General features: G+C 37.3%; 6 protein-coding genes across 6 annotated transcripts; 3 read left to right on the top strand and 3 right to left on the bottom strand.

The window, feature by feature from the left end:
• The first annotated feature begins 2,893 nt into the window (after positions 1-2,893).
• On the top strand, positions 2,894-4,358 carry LOC113507355 (probable DNA-directed RNA polymerases I and III subunit RPAC2). The gene is made up of 3 exons (XM_026890221.1): positions 2,894-3,144; positions 3,374-3,474; positions 3,723-4,358. Exons 1-3 carry the CDS (start codon positions 3,130-3,132, stop codon positions 3,907-3,909), a joined length of 303 nt encoding a protein of 100 aa, XP_026746022.1. The 5' UTR covers positions 2,894-3,129; the 3' UTR covers positions 3,910-4,358.
• Positions 4,359-4,777: 419 nt separating this feature from the next.
• On the bottom strand, positions 4,778-6,208 carry LOC113507345 (40S ribosomal protein S2). The gene is made up of 3 exons (XM_026890209.1): positions 6,109-6,208; positions 5,287-5,806; positions 4,778-5,088 (listed from the first exon to the last, which is right to left on the bottom strand). Exons 2-3 carry the CDS (start codon positions 5,803-5,805, stop codon positions 4,822-4,824), a joined length of 786 nt encoding a protein of 261 aa, XP_026746010.1. The 5' UTR covers position 5,806; positions 6,109-6,208; the 3' UTR covers positions 4,778-4,821.
• A 1,077-nt stretch (positions 6,209-7,285) lies between these two features.
• On the bottom strand, positions 7,286-9,476 carry LOC113507282 (N(4)-(Beta-N-acetylglucosaminyl)-L-asparaginase-like). The gene is made up of 6 exons (XM_026890148.1): positions 9,087-9,476; positions 8,790-8,943; positions 8,336-8,564; positions 7,890-8,185; positions 7,689-7,796; positions 7,286-7,570 (listed from the first exon to the last, which is right to left on the bottom strand). Exons 1-6 carry the CDS (start codon positions 9,199-9,201, stop codon positions 7,330-7,332), a joined length of 1,143 nt encoding a protein of 380 aa, XP_026745949.1. The 5' UTR covers positions 9,202-9,476; the 3' UTR covers positions 7,286-7,329.
• A 158-nt stretch (positions 9,477-9,634) lies between these two features.
• LOC113507292 (adenosine deaminase-like protein) lies at positions 9,635-12,162 on the top strand. The gene is made up of 7 exons (XM_026890153.1): positions 9,635-9,786; positions 9,853-10,001; positions 10,513-10,701; positions 11,003-11,222; positions 11,432-11,588; positions 11,664-11,764; positions 11,930-12,162. The coding sequence occupies exons 1-7, from the start codon at positions 9,745-9,747 to the stop codon at positions 12,116-12,118; spliced, it is 1,047 nt and encodes a 348-aa protein (XP_026745954.1). The 5' UTR covers positions 9,635-9,744; the 3' UTR covers positions 12,119-12,162.
• Positions 12,163-12,295: 133 nt separating this feature from the next.
• Positions 12,296-13,147, top strand: LOC113507331 (mitochondrial import inner membrane translocase subunit Tim8). Its single transcript, XM_026890196.1, has 2 exons — positions 12,296-12,502; positions 12,752-13,147. Exons 1-2 carry the CDS (start codon positions 12,404-12,406, stop codon positions 12,923-12,925), a joined length of 273 nt encoding a protein of 90 aa, XP_026745997.1. The 5' UTR covers positions 12,296-12,403; the 3' UTR covers positions 12,926-13,147.
• Positions 13,138-14,857, bottom strand: LOC113507321 (RNA transcription, translation and transport factor protein). Its single transcript, XM_026890188.1, has 4 exons — positions 14,602-14,857; positions 14,307-14,531; positions 13,899-13,985; positions 13,138-13,790 (listed from the first exon to the last, which is right to left on the bottom strand). Exons 1-4 carry the CDS (start codon positions 14,669-14,671, stop codon positions 13,492-13,494), a joined length of 681 nt encoding a protein of 226 aa, XP_026745989.1. The 5' UTR covers positions 14,672-14,857; the 3' UTR covers positions 13,138-13,491.
• Between the last annotated feature and the right edge of the window lie 4,272 nt (positions 14,858-19,129).

The raw sequence follows: 19,129 nt of genomic DNA, 5'->3' as shown, positions 1-19,129 counted from the left end.
GTCCAAATCGAAAAATGTGAAAAAAATGGGGCAGGTATAAATCATAACTTATATCTTCTAACCACGCGGACGAAGTCGCTGGCGGGGCGCTAGTCCAAAATATGACAGACACTGAGAAGCATTTACAACTATTAATTAATATAAATATCTTTTCAATTAGGTTTCCAAAATGGCGTCACATAACTGTTGCTTTTTTAATATAGGTCGGTTATAGGCAACGGTATTAGTCACATGGAGCCTAATCAGGGACGTGTGTATTGCGTGTGCCAACAAATTGTGTAAGGTAGCGCAATAAGCCGCTCAGTATACTAATTCACTAAGACGCACATGTACAGAATACCTGATAATATATTTTGAACAACAAAAACTTACAACCGTGTAGAAGATAAATCAGTGATTTCTATTTCATGTTCAATGAAAAAAAACAATCGACAAAATCGGTTTATGCAGACCGAAGTTCTGAGGTAAAACATAAAAAAAAATACCGACGGATTGAGAACCTCCTACTATTTGAAGTCAGTTGAAATGAAATATTTTCCATTAATGGTTTAAAAAATAAATAAGATTGGCTATTTTTACCTTTCCCTTGCCGAATTACATGGACTAACTTAATTACATTTTGTAGTTGAAGTGTGACTTAGTTACGAATCTCCATACATTGTAACATTCACTTTAATTACATTATTTGTCAGAAGTTGATTACAACTTCAATTTATTGCACCTACAACATAAAATACACTTTATTGCTTGAGATACTTGTTAGAGCAGTGGCAAAACGCTTTATGGCTCATATTTGTTTTAATTAGTGACACCGCGAGAGGGTTAGGCCATATAAATAACATGAACTTGGTATCCAAGTCATTTAGGCAAGGTGACTTGTTTACTCCGAAGTCCACATATTGGAGTTTGAGTAAACAAGAGGTTGGCTCTGAAGGTTGGCCCAAGCCCTACCAATCCAAAGGTACTCGGCCTAAATATTAGATAGATATATTTTGTTTAAACATTTCCCCACCAATCTTTGTCGATAAGTGCCCTAGACTTCCGCACGTTTCACCATCCTTGACGAGCTTTCTTCTTTATTTATTTCACTGATTTTATTAATTAAAAAAAATATAGATATCCATTTTTATCTACCTTGCGGACTTATTAGACTTTTTATTTAAATACCCTATTTGTCAACTCTCACGCAGGAATAATTGTTAGGGCCAATCTTATGTCAAAGTTTAAGCCAACGTTTGGAGTTGGCCTTAGACAAGATTTACTCCAGCCTACACAGATACCGCCCCGTTAATAATTTCGCCTACCACCACCCATTACTCTGTTTATACAGCCTTTCAGCGTAACGATGTCTAGCAAATTGAATGAAGCTCGCGGATTGCGTGTACGGTGAAACAAACAATGTAAGACATTATATTAGTAATATCGAATTAATTATAAGACCAAGGAAAAGACATGCTTTCGGTTTTATTTTTATGCTTAGGTATAATTGAGCGGAAGTCCCATTATTTTGCAAGATATCTTTATTTCATACTTGCGAACCTACATAATTATATCTATTATCTAATCTTAGAATGATTTAACTAATATGTATCATTGGAATTAATTTTGCCTTGTATGTTTTACGTGTATAATAATTATCATCATCGCCTTTTCCCATTTATGTTGGAGTCGGCTTCCAGTCTAACCGGATTCAGCTAAGTACCACTGTTTTACAAGGAGCAAATGCCTATCTGACGTCCTCAACTCAGTTACATGGGCAACACGATACCCCTTGGTTCTGGCTGTCAGATTTTCAAGATTCTAACTACCTGTAACGACTGTCAAAGATTTATGAATAACAGCCGGAACCCACAATTTAACTTGCCTTCCGAAACACGGAGGAACTCGTTTCGACAAAGGTCACCCATCTACGGACCAACCGCGTCAAGCGTAGCTTAACCTGTGATCGATTCACTTATGCAGTTATAGCCTAGCCATCGATCATCGACACCTCAACACAAAATGATTAGGTACCTAAGTATTGTGAACTAATGACGCATCTAGCATGAATGCGTATATAATAACAGTTCAAGAAACAATTGCGCAGGTGGCCTAAACGCCTCCAAGTATGTTGCGGTAATCAAGCGAGACGGTGCACTACACTCTATAGAGCGACATCTAGCTTTCAAATACTACCTAAAGGTTGTGGTAGCATACAGATGGCAATAACGTCATCGTTTTACATTCCGAGTCTATTTGGTCTTGGTTCGATCTTTAGGCCGTCTAAGGCTGTAAAGCAAAACCACTAATTGACTAATTCTGTAGTCTTCAGGCGGGAAAGTGGTCTACTTTGAATTAGGAACACTTTTTAAAGAGCTTAGTACGTTTAATGTGTCGATATGTTCAGCTTTTGATTTTTATTGTGTATAGTTTTTCTATTAAAAAAAGAAGATTAGGTAAGTGTTGGCTTTATTCATAACCGGTTTTATTATTATTACTACATCGAGGGCCTCTAGCTATTGAAAAAAAATATTGTAGGTAATAACACTGCAGACCAAAGTTCGTTTTCTGGTAATATCATAGCTAGATATCATAGTCAAAGTCAACTTGTAATGCCACCACAACTAATAAATGCACACTTTTACAATGCTTGAAACTCGTTACAGCTGCCAGATATTTTATTTTCTTTATAAATGGAAAAGTTCAAAGAAAGGATACATTTAAAGAAATACATAAATAAAGTCGCGTAATATCAAATTTGCAGTCATCACATTGAGATTTAGGTGGAAGGAGACCAATCAGAATTTTTCACAATGCTGTTTAAAATGTTTCGTAATATATGGTTATGGTAAGCCTTATCTTAAAAGACCGTTTACCAAGGCCTTCGTATTTCATTCTTTTTTCTGACAACTGTCAATTTAATGATCATAACAATAATAGTGCAAGGTGCAAACAGAAAGCGACAATCTGTTATGCCGTAAAAATAATAATGCGAGTGTATCCAATTCAAAAGAGCATATTTTTATGATCCTTCAAAGGAAGAAAAACAAGTAGTGAAATATACACCCTTATTACACATCTGTTACTTGTTTTGCAGCCAGAGAGGCAAGTTTGCATTTTGTGTTCCCAACTATATTTCAAAGCCTACAAATGAAGATTTCTGAGGTAAGTTTATTTATATGATCTTTTTAATTAGTTTATAAAATCCACTATTCGCTTAATTACTCCTAAATTATTTTGATAAATTACCACATGATAATATAACCTAAAAACGAAACTTGTAAATAACTTTTAAATAATTTTCAGATGTCTGTTAAGTTGTTTTTTTTTTCTTATATAGTGGATTTTATTACAAATGAGCGATGTTAATATATAAAAATATATTTTTTTGCAGCTACCGGGTGATGAAGATTCTGGACCCACATGCAGAACTTATGTTTTTCAAAATGAGAGTCATACTTTAGGAAATGCTTTAAAATGTATTATAAATAGATAGTAAGTATCTAGATAATGTTCTACTGACAAAATACATTAATTGTTACTTAATTTATCTTACAACATAACAAAAGTTCCTGAAAAGGGTCTTCCAAAGTAAAAAAAAATAAACTGAGCTACACAAAATTATTAAACACACTGTCTCCTTATTTAATTTTTGTAGTAATTCATTTTTATTAAGTTTATAACAAGCAAATGTTTTTGTCCCCATTAAAATAAATAAATAACATCTACTCATTATTTTTCAGCGAAGATGTTGACTTTTGTGGGTACACTGTACCACATCCAGCAGAATCCAAGATGCACTTCAGAATACAAACAAGAGAAACTCCAGCTCTAGAAATACTGAAAAGAGGTTTAAAAGACCTTGAAAAAGTTTGTGACCACACCATAGACCTATTTCAAAAGGAAGTAAAAGATTTTAGTAAAACTTAGAGAAGTGTATTATTTTTGAGAATCCATTTACCTTTTTTAATGAGAAGGAATTCACTTATTCCTTCTTGTTGAAAAGATAAAGGCTTTCTGTACCATTTTTAGTAGAATAGTACCTATCAATGAACTATAATTGATTTAAATCTGTATTGCACACTGCTGCTTTTCCTACTACACTGCCACTCTACTCACTCTAAACATCAATAAAGATTACCTAATGCATCATCATCATCCTAGCTTTTTTTCTATTTTGGGGTCGGCTTCCAGTCTAACAGGATTCAGTAAATACCCGTGTTTTACAGGGAGTGACTGCCTGTCTGACCTCAACACAGACGGCGTCAAGCATAGATTATGCAGCTTTGCGTCAAGATCCTCTGATGTGCCTTTCAACCATTAATAAAATATGAACAACTGATTCAGTGGAATATATGATTTTGACGTTTGTCTTGATACTGAAGTTAGTTGACTATCACCAAGTAAAGCAGAAAATCTTTAGGTATGTTAGGTAAATTGAGTCGTCAATTATTTTGATATGTATTAGGTAGTTCAACCAACATTTATCATGTTACTGATTTTGTACTAGGTCTAACTGAAAAACATTCCTAGGAGCAAGTAGTTGCATTACGATAAGTCTTTTGAATCACAAACAACCAAAAGCAGTTTAATGTGACAATTCATCACACAGAAGTTGCTAAAATAGCTTCACCTGTGTTCTGTAATTTAATGCTAATGCTAACGTAGTGTGCCAGCACACTGAGAAAAACTTCTTTGGGATTTTAAAGTAAAATTAAACAATACAAAAAAATATCGTCACAATGTTATCAAGAATTAGGTTACTAAAAGTAAAGGTAGTAAAATGATAAGTCCAGAATAAGATGGTCCAGAGTTTTTATTAGTTAAACGTCTTGAAACTGTCTAGGCCTTGAACTCTGAGTAAGGTGACTTGGTCAGAGGGATGTCCCTCCACAAGTCAGGAGTGAGATAGGCATAAGTCTTAGCAATAGCCGCATAAGTGGCTTTAGCGAAGTTGCCCAAGGTGCCAGTGGATCCACGAGCTGAGGTATAGCAGTCCTGAACACCAGCCATCTGAAGAAGCTTCTTAGGGACTGGGGCAGACACAATACCAGTACCACGAGGAGCAGGGATCAACCTCACAGTAACGGAACCACACTTGCCAGTGACCTGAAAACAAACAACAGAAATTTAAATATCATAACATTCTATGGCACAATATAATTTTGGTGTAGGAATATTCAGACGCATTAACAAACTTCATTAGAGACTTCAGTGGATACCACGAATGAAATGATTATCAGCTTCATCATAAAGTTTCTATATTTATAAGGATGATGATATGTTTATATGGATAGCATTATTTACCTTGCAGGGCACTGTGTGAGGCTTTCCGATCTTGTTACCCCAGTAGCCTCTGCGGACAGGCAGGACGGACAGCTTAGCCAGGATGATAGCACCACGGATAGCGGTAGCAACTTCCTTGCTGCACTTGACGCCCAGACCAATGTGTCCATTGTTGTCACCAATAGCTACGAAGGCCTTGAAACGGGTACGCTGACCGGCACGAGTTTGCTTCTGTACAGGCATGATCTTGAGAACCTCATCGTTCAGAGACGGGCCGAGGAAGAAGTCGATGATCTCGAACTCTTTGATGGGCAGAGAGAATAGATAGATGCTCTCGAGTTTGTCGATCTTTCCTTCACGGACTAAACGACCTAGCTTGGTTACGGGCACCCATTCTTTTTGGTCTTCCTTTCCACGTCCACGGCCGCGACCACGACCGCGTCCACGACCACGAGGGCCGCCGCGACCTCTATCGCCACCACGGGATCCAAAGCCTCCGCGAAAACCGCCACGTCCACCGGCTGGAGCAGCGTCCGCCATTCTGTTGAGAGGTTAGGAAACATTATGAATATGCAATACAGATTCGTCATTATTTCAACTGTGATTTACAAGAATCAGACGCGTTAAGGCCATCACCGTGTAAACACTATGGTAGATACCACGAATGAAATGAATTTTATTTCTCATCATGAAAACCACGTGGTGAATTATCAAGTTGAAGTCAAGGAAAAACTTATTAAACTTTAGATAGAAACAAACATAAGTAATGCTACACTTGATAAAAAGAAATTGGAATTAAATGCATAAATGCACTAGGATTCAATAGTAAAATTTTTAACTTACGTTGAACAGTGAGCGCAGTGAGACAGTCAAACTCAAAATGGCCGAAGCTGGAAGATTTTGGTTCGATGTTCAAATATTTTTTTTTTACTTTCAGCAGCTTGGGATACCGGTCTTTTGCATTTCGCTTGTGGAGGTTTATTTTATTTCCCTTTTTATTCACGTAATTTTCAATCTAATAAGGAAGAATAAGATATTATTTACAACTTTATCAGAAAACATTTTTTTTTAGATTGTCAAATTATTAACAGTCCGGCTTTTGCCCTCGGACAGTTCCCCTTTCATGATTTCAAAGAGTATAACAAAGAGTAATACAGTATGGTACATGAATTAGAAGATAGAATAGAATTTGGAACAGTACATTTCATGTTTTAATTAAATTATTTTCCGATTCGTTGATTTCATAGAACCTATACAAACTTTTTCAGTCTCAACAAAATTTCTTCACTTATCCTTACTTGTATTATAATTGTGATAATGAGGATATTTGTTACTCAAACGGCTGAACGGGTTTGGTTGAAATTTGGCATGCTTATAGCCATTGACACGGAAAAGAACATAGGCTGTTTTATCCCCATTTTTTTTAATAGATCATCATCATCAGCCTCGTACGCCCTCGTAGGATTCACAAGGTCTATTGTTTGAAACCAGTGGCGTAGCGTGGTTTACCGTCGCCCGGGGCGGATTCACACCAAGTACGAATCTAAAAAAAGCTCGCTCAATTCGCGCGCGGTCAAATCATCAAAGGTCAATAAATATTTTTTACTATGTCCCGTTTCTGACCGTACCGTAGTTCCGTACCGACTTGTCCAAAAAAACTGGCTACGCTGCGCTGGTCCTACACTACGTTTGCCGAGTCGCGAGTTAATACATCCCGAGGGAAAATTGAAAAGGGGTGTTAAAGCTATAAGGTCACTAAGGGGATGTATTTCCATGGAAACGGGGACCACCGAAGTTCACCGAACGCTGTAAGCTGAAGTCCACGCAGACGGAGTCGCGGGCAACAGCTAGTAACACATATATTAGGGGTTTAGGAGGTTGTCTTACAAATATAATTTATTTGCGTGTTGAGCAAGTTGTTACGGAGTATTACGGACTAATAGCAACTTCGAACTGATCTCTAAATACGTATTGCCTGGTCCTGGTCTCGAATTGCCTATCAGAACTAATTTAAAACAAGTCAGGTTTTGAATAACTTTACTCAATATTACTCACTACAATTTACTATGGACAACATTTTTTTTCACAAGGTACTTCAATGACTTCACATGTTTTTCTGGTATCGTCCTGTACTACGTAAGGAAACTTTTTCAACCCATGGCAAGCAGCGCCGTGTAGTCCAGATTTTGTCAAAGCTATAACGGCCCCCATGAAATCTGGATAGTAAGCAGCTATCTTCTTTATAGCTATTCTTGCTGCGTCTTCCGGCATTGCACCTCGTCGCATTTCATCAACTGCTACATAACTGGAAAGGAAATACCTCTCTACAGTTGCTACTAGTACGAACCTTTCTGATTTAAGACTCCTAGCCTAGAACTCAAGATATAGTCGAAATACGAGTCAATTTTATAAACTTTCGTTACCTTGGCAAAAATCTGATCATGACGTCACCGTCTCCGGTGGCGGCCGCCCCACCCACTTCATTATCAACATAGGCACCAGCTCCCGGTATCGGAGAGTCACCAATACGCCTGCAAATGTTATCTTTACAATTGTGGTTCTAAGAACCCAATATGGGGTGTATTGGGTTCATAGTCCCACATTTTATTAAGAAAAAATATTACCCAGGTATTTTAAATTTAGCACCATTGGTGGAAGTACCAGCAGCCATATCACCATAACTGTCAATGGCCACCATTCCGATAGTATCATGATTGAATCTATTTACTAGCATGTGCACCTCAGGAGTATTAGCTTTTTCAAAATAAGCCTTTTCAAGATGACCCTTCTTTTCAGTTTTAGCCTTTTCAGTAGTTGTAGTCTTTTCGGTTTTTGGCTTCTCAGTAGTCTCAGTAGTAGTAGTCTTTGGCTTTAATTCGTGGTAAGGACCACAATGTTGTTTTGGATCTGGCTCAACATCCTAAAATACATACAATATTACAATAGCTTAATTTAGAAACATCTTTTCAGGTAACTTAACTATCATTAGACCTAAAAAATTCGAAACTATCAAAGAAAGCTATCATATATAATAGCATAATATACAAATACAGTTTTCAAATTCTCTTACAATCCAAAAGTTGGGTTGACAGTGTTTTTCCTTATGCCAATCTTCCCACAGATCCTTTGACACTGGAGTGGTAAGTGACTCCTCATGGAAGCCCATTTGAACAGCAAACTGTGTGGCTTGGTCACCAACGAGGATGGAATGGTGAGTGTGCTCCAATACCCTTCGAGCTACAGATATTGCTTTCTTTACTCTGCGAAGTGCTCCAACAGCACCAACATTCATTGTTTTTCTGTAAATATATATATTTTTATATATTAATAAGCAGATTTAGAGTTATCTCTATCTGATAGCTGAAAAAACCCATAAAAAAACATTGTTTTTTTCTTTGATAAAATCTCATTACTTGTGGAGGTTTTTTTCTGCAGTGAGCACTCCTTTGATCACATTTTAGGAATGTGATTAAAGGAATGCTTTAAAATCTAATAAAAAATATATTAAAAATAAATAAACAAACCCATCCATAATAAGGGCATCTAGTGTGGTCTCCCCACTTTCATCTGGACTACCACCATACCCTACAGTTCCATCACATTGCATCTCTTCACACACCGAAGCACCCTGTTCTATGGCATCCAAAACTTTACCACCGACTCTCAAAATATCCCAAGCTAGAAAAAAAAAATTGTTAGTATTTTCGCAATAAATATGTTTATCAATGTCCAGTGCTAAACGAAAAATAGAAGCAGAAAGTGAGACTTCTACTGTGACCGGAAAAAAAACGTGCAATTTTTTAAGGGAAATTTAATTTTACCTTTTATAGTTGCATTTGTAAACGCCCACGTCGTTATAACTACGGGAGCATTTTCGTTAAATGCTAAATTAAAATTAAAACTAAAAGAAAACACTATAAATAAATGTAACAACATATTAATCTAAAACAAATTAACTATTATAATAGTATCGAGGTTTAGCTAAAATACAATCGCTTATAACCCGTATCAGTAAATAATAACAAACAACGCAAGTAAAAGTTCAACAATAACAATTGAAATTGAAACTGAACGTCAAATGAAAATTTTACGAAAATATTTTAAATAGCGTAATATTCGATCAAGAGGCTTTTTAGATAGAGGTTTTAGCAAGAAAAAGAAAACTGAAAGGTTTTTGCTGTCGTGAAATCAAATAATAGTGTTCCGCGCTTTCTCTGACTGTAATACAACTGTTCACGGGTCAAAGGGTGAGGGTGATATAAGTAAACAAAATAGTCTACCAATGATAAACCTAGTTGATATGACTGTCACGTCTGATTGGTTGAAACAATTCCAAAGATAAGAAAAATCTATCACAGTATTTGACAGTTGTCGTGTTGTGATCGTAAATTCAAAGTGTTAGCTTACCTAAATTCTGTGATTTCCATTTATTCGAAATATTTAGGGTTAGAACTGAACAGGATTTTTTTACAAAGAATCATGATGGACTCAGATGCTTTCTTTGTTGAGTTACCGAAAGTAGTAAGTGCGCGCAATTTTTGGTACTGATATTTTTGTTACGATTTATTAAATTGTTTACTTTTACAGGAGTTGCATGCTCATTTGAATGGTTCTTTGAGTTCAGCTACTATGTTGCAACTAAAACGATATCATGCCGATTGCGGAATCGAAGATAAAACGAATGCTTTCTTTGACGAATTTCAAATTGGTGCTGGAGACACAAGAAGTCTTTCAGAGTTAGTATCATACCATTTAATAATTTTGCTTATTTCTTTTATAAAACCTGCTCCAAGTTTTGGTTATGCTGAAATTAAAAAGGCTGGAAAAAAAGATTAACAATATTAACCTTTTCTTACTACATACATACTTTTTAATCAAGTTAAAAAAAGATACAGTAAGACACAAAGCTATAATAGTGATTTCCTCATTCTATGAGATCACATCTATTAATAGCATATGCAGCTGAGTCAATCATTATATTAGCATTTTTCCTTGGTACCTAAACTGTTTTAACATAAGGTTTTGAAGAAGTAAACAAAGAAAATAAAAATATCATTCTGTTTGTTATTGAAGGCAGAATAAAATAAGAGCAAAATTGAAAGATAGGGATAAAAAGGAGAAAAAGATGCACTCAGGGAAAACTAGTACTTGGAGTAACTGGTTGCCTTTAAATTAAATAGGGAATGTGACAAAAATAAAATAAAACTAAAGCTAACATAATTATTGTTTATTTTTTATATTTTTTAGCTGTTTCCAAGTGTTCAGCATTGCCCACTCTCTGACCAGCACTCCGGAAACCCTTGCTCTGGCTACCAGACTGACACTCCAAGAGTTTCAAGATGATGGCTGTTGTTATTTGGAACTCCGAAGCACACCACGAGACACTCCATACATGACTAAGTCACATTATATTGAAACTATAATTAAGGCTATTCGGTAAGCAACCTGGTTATTAGTTAGGTCATCCAAATTTCATTATAATTAACAATTTAACATGCATGCAGAAACCACCTCTGGGGATACCTTTGTTCAAGACATTCACCGCATAGTATTTAAGTAATTTAATCCAAATAAAATGCCTACTCAGTAGCAATTTTTTAATTGTGAAGCTGCTCAAAATACTCCAGAAATAAAAATACATGTTAATTGGTTTTATTATAGTAACCATATTTTCAATAAGGAACGCAAATTCATTAAAATGTGTAAAATATTTCTGTATCAAATTTTCAATTTCCAGTAAATCGTCAGTACATCTCTCAATGATCACGAAGCTAATTATATCAATAAACAGAAACCAGCCATTAGAAGAAGCTGATGAAATAGCCAAACTGGCAATTGAGTGTTTCAAAAAGTACCCAGAAAATGTTGTTGGTATTGAGTTGAGTGGCGATCCAATGGCGGGAAAATTTGAAAGTTTCGTTCCTGCATTGACAAAAGCTAGAGATGCTGGATTAAAAGTAAGGATTCTCATCCATTATACAAACTTTTATTAAAATTAAAATAAACAATTATTTGTCTCACTACTTTGCTATGACTTATCCCAAAGGTCCCAAACAGAAAGTGCTTACAGTTTTTTATTTTTATTTATATTACTGGTGTTCTGCAAGAGGTTCTATTTAATATAGTCATAAGATTTGGATAAGGTTTTGAAAATATTTGATTTCAGGTAACATTACATTGTGGTGAGGTTTGCAACCCGAAGGAAGTTCTGGAAATGCTCAAATTTAAACCAGATAGAATTGGCCATGGAGTTTGTATTCATCCAAAATATGGTGGCACTGACGAAACTTGGACAACTCTTTGTAAATTGAAAATACCAGTTGGTGAGTAAATACTAATATGTAGAATTAGATTTTAATTGATTAAGAAAACTAATTGGAATGACATGTTTGCTCCAGAGGTCTGTCTTACAAGTAATGTGAACACCAAATCAACACCAGATTACGATTCTCATCATTTTCAATATCTACATGAAGCTGAAATACCGATTATTTTATGTGTAAGTAAAAATACTACAAGCCTACTTATTTTTTAATGATCAATCTAATAACATTTTATAATTCATAATATTTTAATGTAAATTAAATTTATAAAAATAGTGTGCTTTAACGGTCATGCTCATTACATCGGCGTCGGCTGAAGCAAAGTTTTTCTATTTCCGCAGACGGACGACAAAGGCGTATTTGCGACATCTCTCTCCCGTGAATATCAAATATGTGTCAAGACCTTTGCCATGACTTATTCACAAGCTGCGAGACTATCCTTGAACGCTTGTCAATATGTATTTGCTGATAATACTCGAAAAATGCTCAACGATAAAATTCTTAATTTTATTGAGAAACATTCCTTGTAATGTTACTTATATTATGTATGAAAATACAGGGTATTGAATAAGTAGCTCACTGAGTTTTATTATCATTTCCACGTTCTAATTTTTTCATTTTTATTGCGGAGTAAAAGACAATAAGCTATTCATAACGTTCCGTTTCAAACATAGAGGTTAGTCAAATTGCTCGATTCATGTTCATTCACCTACCACAAAGAAGACACAACTGAATCGAAACGTCAAAAATCTAACCTCAGAACGATTTTTTAATTTGCGACAATTATTTTCTCCTCATAAAGTTAAAAATCTACCATGAGTGATTTATCAGACTTCGCAAGCCCTAAGGGTGCGGATTCAGAATTGCAAGACTTTCTTCTTGCAGAAAAACAAAAAGCCCAGTTCCATGCACAGGCAAGTAAATTAAGTAATTTCTTAAAACAAAATCTTGCATCATTACTTTTAGATATTTGTATTAAATAACATTCGTAATATAGCATGTTTCTTCCAAAAGGTAGATATTTTATATATAAACAAGTTCTTTTAGGGACAATATTCAGAAATTAAAACATTTAGTAACAAATCATCAAATGTCATTTTATTGATTAAAATATTTGAATACACCTTATCTGTTCTTTTGCTCATAATTACTTTCATTTTCAGATCCACGAATTCAATGATTTCTGCTGGGATAAATGCGTAGACAAACCTGGAGCAAAGCTGGACTCGCGCACAGAAACATGCATTACAAACTGTGTAGAGAGATTCATTGATGTTTCGCTTCTCATCACTAATAGGTTTGCCCAGATGCTGGAGAAAGGAGGTGGAATGCATTGAATACTCCCTAGTAATTATCTTTTATAAACCATAAGGTTGATCTGTAGTCAGTCATAGGACTTACAGTTTTAGGTTCGAGGATTTTGGAAAAGTGCATTTTTGTTTATTTTAGTAGCTAGAAGCCATGCTGTTGTTATCTGTACCAAAAATGTACATCTAAGGGTACCTAAAAAAATTGTTGATTAAATGACAGAATTAAAATAAGGTACATACATATTTAAATAATTGTTTTATTTATTAGATGTAAATATATAACAAATCAGTTCATTTGCAGTTGTAGTCTAGGTAAGTCTGCACATATCTACATTTATCAGAAACATCTTAAAGATTCACGTAACTTAATTTTATGTTGCAAGTATGTACTACATTATTTGGGCATCTGGATATTGCAAGCTGTTTGTTAAATTAGATAATTATTGTGTTACTTAAATTAATTAATTAAAATTATTTTTAGCAAGAAATCATACATTAATAAATAGCCGCTTAAAAGTAGATAGAATAAAATATTCTGAAATGCTCAGACTAGATGGTTTAACCGCCAGATGCCCAAATAACATCCAACATTTTTATCTTCCTACTCGTCCTAGTTTGGTGTCAGTACGAGGGTCTGCTGTCACAGTCTGCACAGCAACTAAGGACTCATTGATCTTAGTTTGTAAATCTCTTAAATCCTGAACAAATAGCAACTTCAAGACATCACTGGGTTGTTCAACTAAATTAACTTCTGAACTTGGTGGCTCAGGGTGTGGTGACGTCTTCAGTATTTTAGCAAGAGCTGATAATCTGAATTTTGGGTCAGGGTGTGGGCCAACTCCAGCCAGTGTTGATACTCTTTCAACTCCACTTTTGAATGCTGGACTTGAAACTGTAAAAAGGTTGCATATACTTTAATACAAGTAAAAAAAAAGCACTATTTTAATTTTGATTTACTCTACATAAATTGAGTTTTTGTAAATTAATAATAGGTACTTACAGTCAAGATTATCCAGAGGATTGGAGGAAACCACATTTGGTGCAGCCTGCTTTGGTTTTTCTACCTTAGCATTTTTGTACTTCTCAACTGAAATAAAAAATTGTGCAATAAGTAAAAACATGAATGAGGCAATATAATGAAATTACTCAATGACTAGAGCTTAGGTCTCGGTACCTGAGAAGTTTGACTGATGTAACAGAACTAATGTCACATCAGTCTAACTTCTGAGAACAGAACTAATGAGGCATTATTAAATTTAATGTCCCCGAATTTTAAGAGCAATGACATAGTTACAAAATTTAAAAGTTAATTTGACAGCAGTTTAGTCTTTTTTTCCCACAAATGACAAAAAACATGTTTGGTTATAATAATACTTGTTGAGTTTCGAGTGTTATAATGTGAGCTCACCATTGTCAGCGTATTCTAGTCTTACAGCGTAAGACAATATCCAGTTTAATTGTTCATTGGGAGTTCCCTCAGCAACTGGACTAACCAAGTCCCGTTGATATGTATCATATGCTTCCTTCCAGCTTTCGTTTTCGATGCCCCTCAATCCATCTCGTTCTTCAATTTTGTAATGTCTGATCTTCTGATCCTCCAGCCACAAAACGACACTCCTGTATTCCTTTTCATCTGTAAATATAAAGATTTATAAGACTTCCGAACCGACTTGCGGTATTATTCTCCGAAAATTAGTATTTACCATCGCAATTAAAATCAGCTGGATTGGGGTGGCCCAAAGCACTTAGTTTAAGTTTAAATATATTGCTCATAATATTGTTTTAGAGTTATTAAACGAGTTATAACAAATAAATAATATTAGAATGTGATTCCGGCGATATTACCGAACCACAAACAATAGTATGTGAAGTAAACTGAAGTAAGACTGGAAATAGTAAATACTGGAATCAAAGAGTGAATGAAAGATTCGGTATCCGGAGCTAGTCACAGATAAGCAAAAATTATTTTATGAAATTAAACCAAAAGCATTCATAAAAATTCTAGTAGTTGGTATTTTTTTTTTTTTTTTATGGCAATCTGCTAATTGTTTTAGCAATTTCTGCCAGTGTCGTGTTATGACCACACATGGGCACTGTGAGATCTGACTGGAATACAAGTGTCTTTTCGGCAGAATTCCGGTACCTAAAACAACACAAAATAAGTGTTAGTATATTATGCTAATACTTACAATAAATACTATTTACACGAATATACTACATAGTTATAATTTAATATTGTTAGCTTTAACAAATCTACAAAACGCACATATAATTTGGGGATTAGGGAAAAAGGACAGGAGGTGGCGGATGTTTACTGGCCTTTGAATTTCCAACCGAGTCACGACCCGATCCAAGGCGCAAGTGTTGTGCAGGGAGCAATTTAGAAAAATGTGGTCGATCGAACCTTCGTCCTGACCACACTCACAAAGTGGGCTGTCGCGGACTTTAATTTTATGGAGGAAAACTGGAGTGCAGCAATGACCAATACGGATACGGCATATCACTGACGTAACCGTCTTTGGAACCTTTTTGAATTTATAAAACCATGGTTTAGATGGAATAGTAGGCTGGATTGCTGCATATGCTCCGCCTTTGGCCTTACTGGTCTCAGACCAATAAGACTGCCAGGCCTCGAAGAGATCGGGTTTTGCGCTATGGATCAAGTCGTAAACTTCAATTAAAAAATGCTTCCGGTCTGCGAAGCTGCTGGAAACAGCAGCTTTAGCTGCAACGTCTGCACACTCGTTGCCTGTAATACCTCTATGTCCGGGAATCCATGCCAATATAACCTCTACGCCCTTATTGGAGCAAGAAAGCAAAAGGTTTTTAATGTCAAAGATAATGGGACTGCGCAGAAAATCCTTAAAGGGATTCTTGACAATAGCCTCCAGGGCACTACTGGAGTCAGAGAAAATAACAGCTTTTGAAATATTGCTGTGTGATGATATGTACAAACATGCCTCGAAAATGCCAATGCACTCTCCAGTGAAAACAGATGTTTCTGGAGGGCACTGGAACTGGAGGAAGGTTTGAGAGTTGGGGATATAAACTGAAACACCGGTACAGCCGTCTGGGGATAGTTTAGATGCATCGGTATAGAACCTAGCATAATCCGACCATTTGTCGCTTATAATTTGACAAAACCTGTCATTAGCCTGTACCGTTTCCTTATTTATACCTATGTTGTTGAAAACTAGGGGAACAAAATTTAAAACACTATATGGGGAGGTATAGACGGGTAATTTAGTACACTGGCGAACTGGGGCGTTTACCTCCACCATCCTTATTTTTCTGTAAGAATTTATAAAGAGAGGGATGTCCTTATGTCTCCAATAAGAACTTTGATTGCACAAGTGGTGCAAGGTAGCCAGTTTAGGCAGAATCTTGTGGGTAGAAAGAAAGTAGGACTTGTAAATGAACTTATCCGCAAGATACTGCCTACGGAGAGAAAGAGGAGGGTCGCCACTCTCGACTTGCAAAGCGTTAATCGGGGTAGACCTCATGCAACCCAAAACAATGCGGAGAGACTTTGATTGAATGGAATCCAGCCTAGCCATTGCAGTTTTGCTGCATGGTTCCAGCCAGAAGGTTCCATAATCTAATGAACTCCTTATTACGGCATTGTAAATGAGTTTAAGAGTAAATGGGTGAGCACCCCACCAAACGCCTGCCAGAGCCCGCAACAAGTTTATCTTCCTCTCGCATTTATTGGAAACATAGTCAATATGGGAGGCTCCAGATAACTTCGAGTCCAAGATGACTCCTAGAAATCTCACCCGGTCTACAACCGTAATGGGAGATCCTTCGATTTCCAGGCGAACATCTGGACAAACTCGTTTCCGAGTGAAAATTACACAGGAGCTCTTAGGGGCTGATAAACTGAGTCCATGGGACATAAGCCAGTGATTTAATGAGTCGAGGGATATTTGCATGGATTCCGCTGCTCGTTCCATGGATGAACCCGACACATATAAGCACAGGTCATCCGCATACTGTAAGATCCGACAGTCGACGTTGAGAGACGTGTGTAGGTCCGAAGTGTAGATGCTGTACAGGATGGGACTAAGTACCGAACCCTGGGGAAGTCCACGCCAAACGGTCCTTGGTTCAAGATTTTCACCTGGGATATGGAGCTGAACTTTACGTCCCGACAGTAGCCTACCTATAGCTTGTCGCATCTTACACGGAATACTCAGCTGACGTAACTTACTTCTGAGTACGGAAAGGAGGACGTTGTCGTAGGCAGCTGAAATGTCTAGGAACACCGCGAGAACTGAGTCATTTCTAGACAGAGCGATGCGGATGTCTGTCAGTAAGACGCCTAAGCTATCCATCGTGCTAGATCCCCTGCGAAATCCAAACTGAGTCTCCGCTAGAAGGCCACGACTTTCTATGAGCCATACCAACCGGTTTTTAATGAGGTGCTCATACAACTTAGCAATCACCGGCGACAAGGCAATGGGCCGGTAGTGGTCTGCGCAATCAGGGGATTTACCGGGTTTTAGGATTGGGATGATGAGTTGGGTCTTCCAGGAGTCAGGAATATATGTGAGGGCGAAACAGGTGTTGAGGAGGGATAAAAGATAAAGTCGGCTGTGCTCCCCGGAATTTTTAAAGAAGGAGTAAGGCACGCCATCTACACCCGGAGCCGAGTCTCGAACGTGGTTGAGAACAGTCTCTAATTCACGGATTGTAAATGGCATGTCTAGAGGATCATTGGAAGGAGGGGAGGGTTGGAGTATAGGGCATTCCTCACTAAGGGGAACATAGGGCGGGGCTAGTTTTGTGAGGAAAGTTAGGGCTAGGTCATGGGGAATCGAGGTGGGGTTTTGGTCTGAGCAGCCGCGACTATATCCTTTGAATTTTTTCCATACTATGGAGGATGGGGTTGTAGGGGTAAGGGATGCACAGAAATTCTTCCAACCTTCACGCTTCTTTTTCCTAAATAGACGCCTGGACTGAGCAACAATTCGGTTATATTCAATCAGGTTCGCTACCGACATAGCCCGAACATATTTAAATTCCGCCTCCCTCCGGGATTTAACCATGGCAGAGCACTCACGGTCCCACCAAGGCGGGGATGAGAGCCTACCAGAGGCAGAATTTTTAATCGGGATAGAGCCGTCAGCTGCCAAAAGAATAGAACCCAAGTATTGCCCCATACAGGCGTCCAGATTCTCAGAAGATACACTGGGTAAAGCGGTAACCATGCTATCCAGATTTTGAGAATACAAGTCCCATTTAGCATCTGAGAGCCTGTATTTTAAAAGCGGAGTTTTGTCCCTCTGTGGAAGTCTTCTGTTACTCAGAGTGGAACAGATTGGGTAATGGTCACTGCCATATGTTAGCCCCAATCGTTTCCACTCCAATTGTCCCATCAAACTTGCCGAGCAAAGGGTAAGATCTACACAGCTTTTACTTTGTCCTGGTCTGGGTAATCGAGTTTCTGACCCATTATTTAGGACACATAGTCCCACTTCATCCATTATATCCACTAAATCAAAGCCTGGACTGTCACAATGGTCGGATCCCCAAAGAGCATGATGGCAATTAAAATCGCCCAAAATTATGATGGGTTTATGGACAACACATATATTCTTAACAAATTCTAAACACAGAGGGTTAGGAGATGGGATATAAATAGAGATAAAATTAATGCCCAGAAGGTTAACACCCACAGCATTAATCTCATCTCCATGAGAAGGAAGGGAAAGAAGGGAGTAAGATAGGGAGTTATTCACGAGCATCGCAGCTCCGCCATAACCGTCAGGACGGTCATTCCGGAGCGTGCTATACCCGGGAATTCTAAAATTGAGCCGTGGAGTTAACCACGTCTCAGATATAGCAAATATTGCTGGTGAGATCAAGTTAATAAGGTGAGATATCTCATGTTTTTTCGGGAGCGCACTCCTGGCGTTCCACTGCAGGAGATGGAATGTGGTGGACTTGGATGGATTTTACAAGTTTGCTGGCAACGTGGTCCGGTAAGGAATAGTTGGACAGGAGAGTAGTAAGGAGCATCACAATCTGTTCGATTGTAGATGCACTCTCACTTGGGGGTGGAGGTTTATTTATTAGGGCACTACCATTGGGAGAGGGAGGGAAGGAGTAACTATTAATTAGTTCCTGGTGAGCCCGTTGGTTATAACCAGGGGCCAGCGGGGCGTGGGTCTTAGGGCGAAGGAAGACAGTCTTCCTGTAGGATGTAGTGGACGCCTGGTGGGGGTGCAT

Source organism: Trichoplusia ni, chromosome 2 (genome assembly GCF_003590095.1).
Source record: "Trichoplusia ni isolate ovarian cell line Hi5 chromosome 2, tn1, whole genome shotgun sequence".
Lineage (NCBI taxonomy): Eukaryota > Metazoa > Arthropoda > Insecta > Lepidoptera > Noctuidae > Trichoplusia > Trichoplusia ni.
This window is presented reverse-complemented; position numbering and strand designations above follow the sequence as displayed.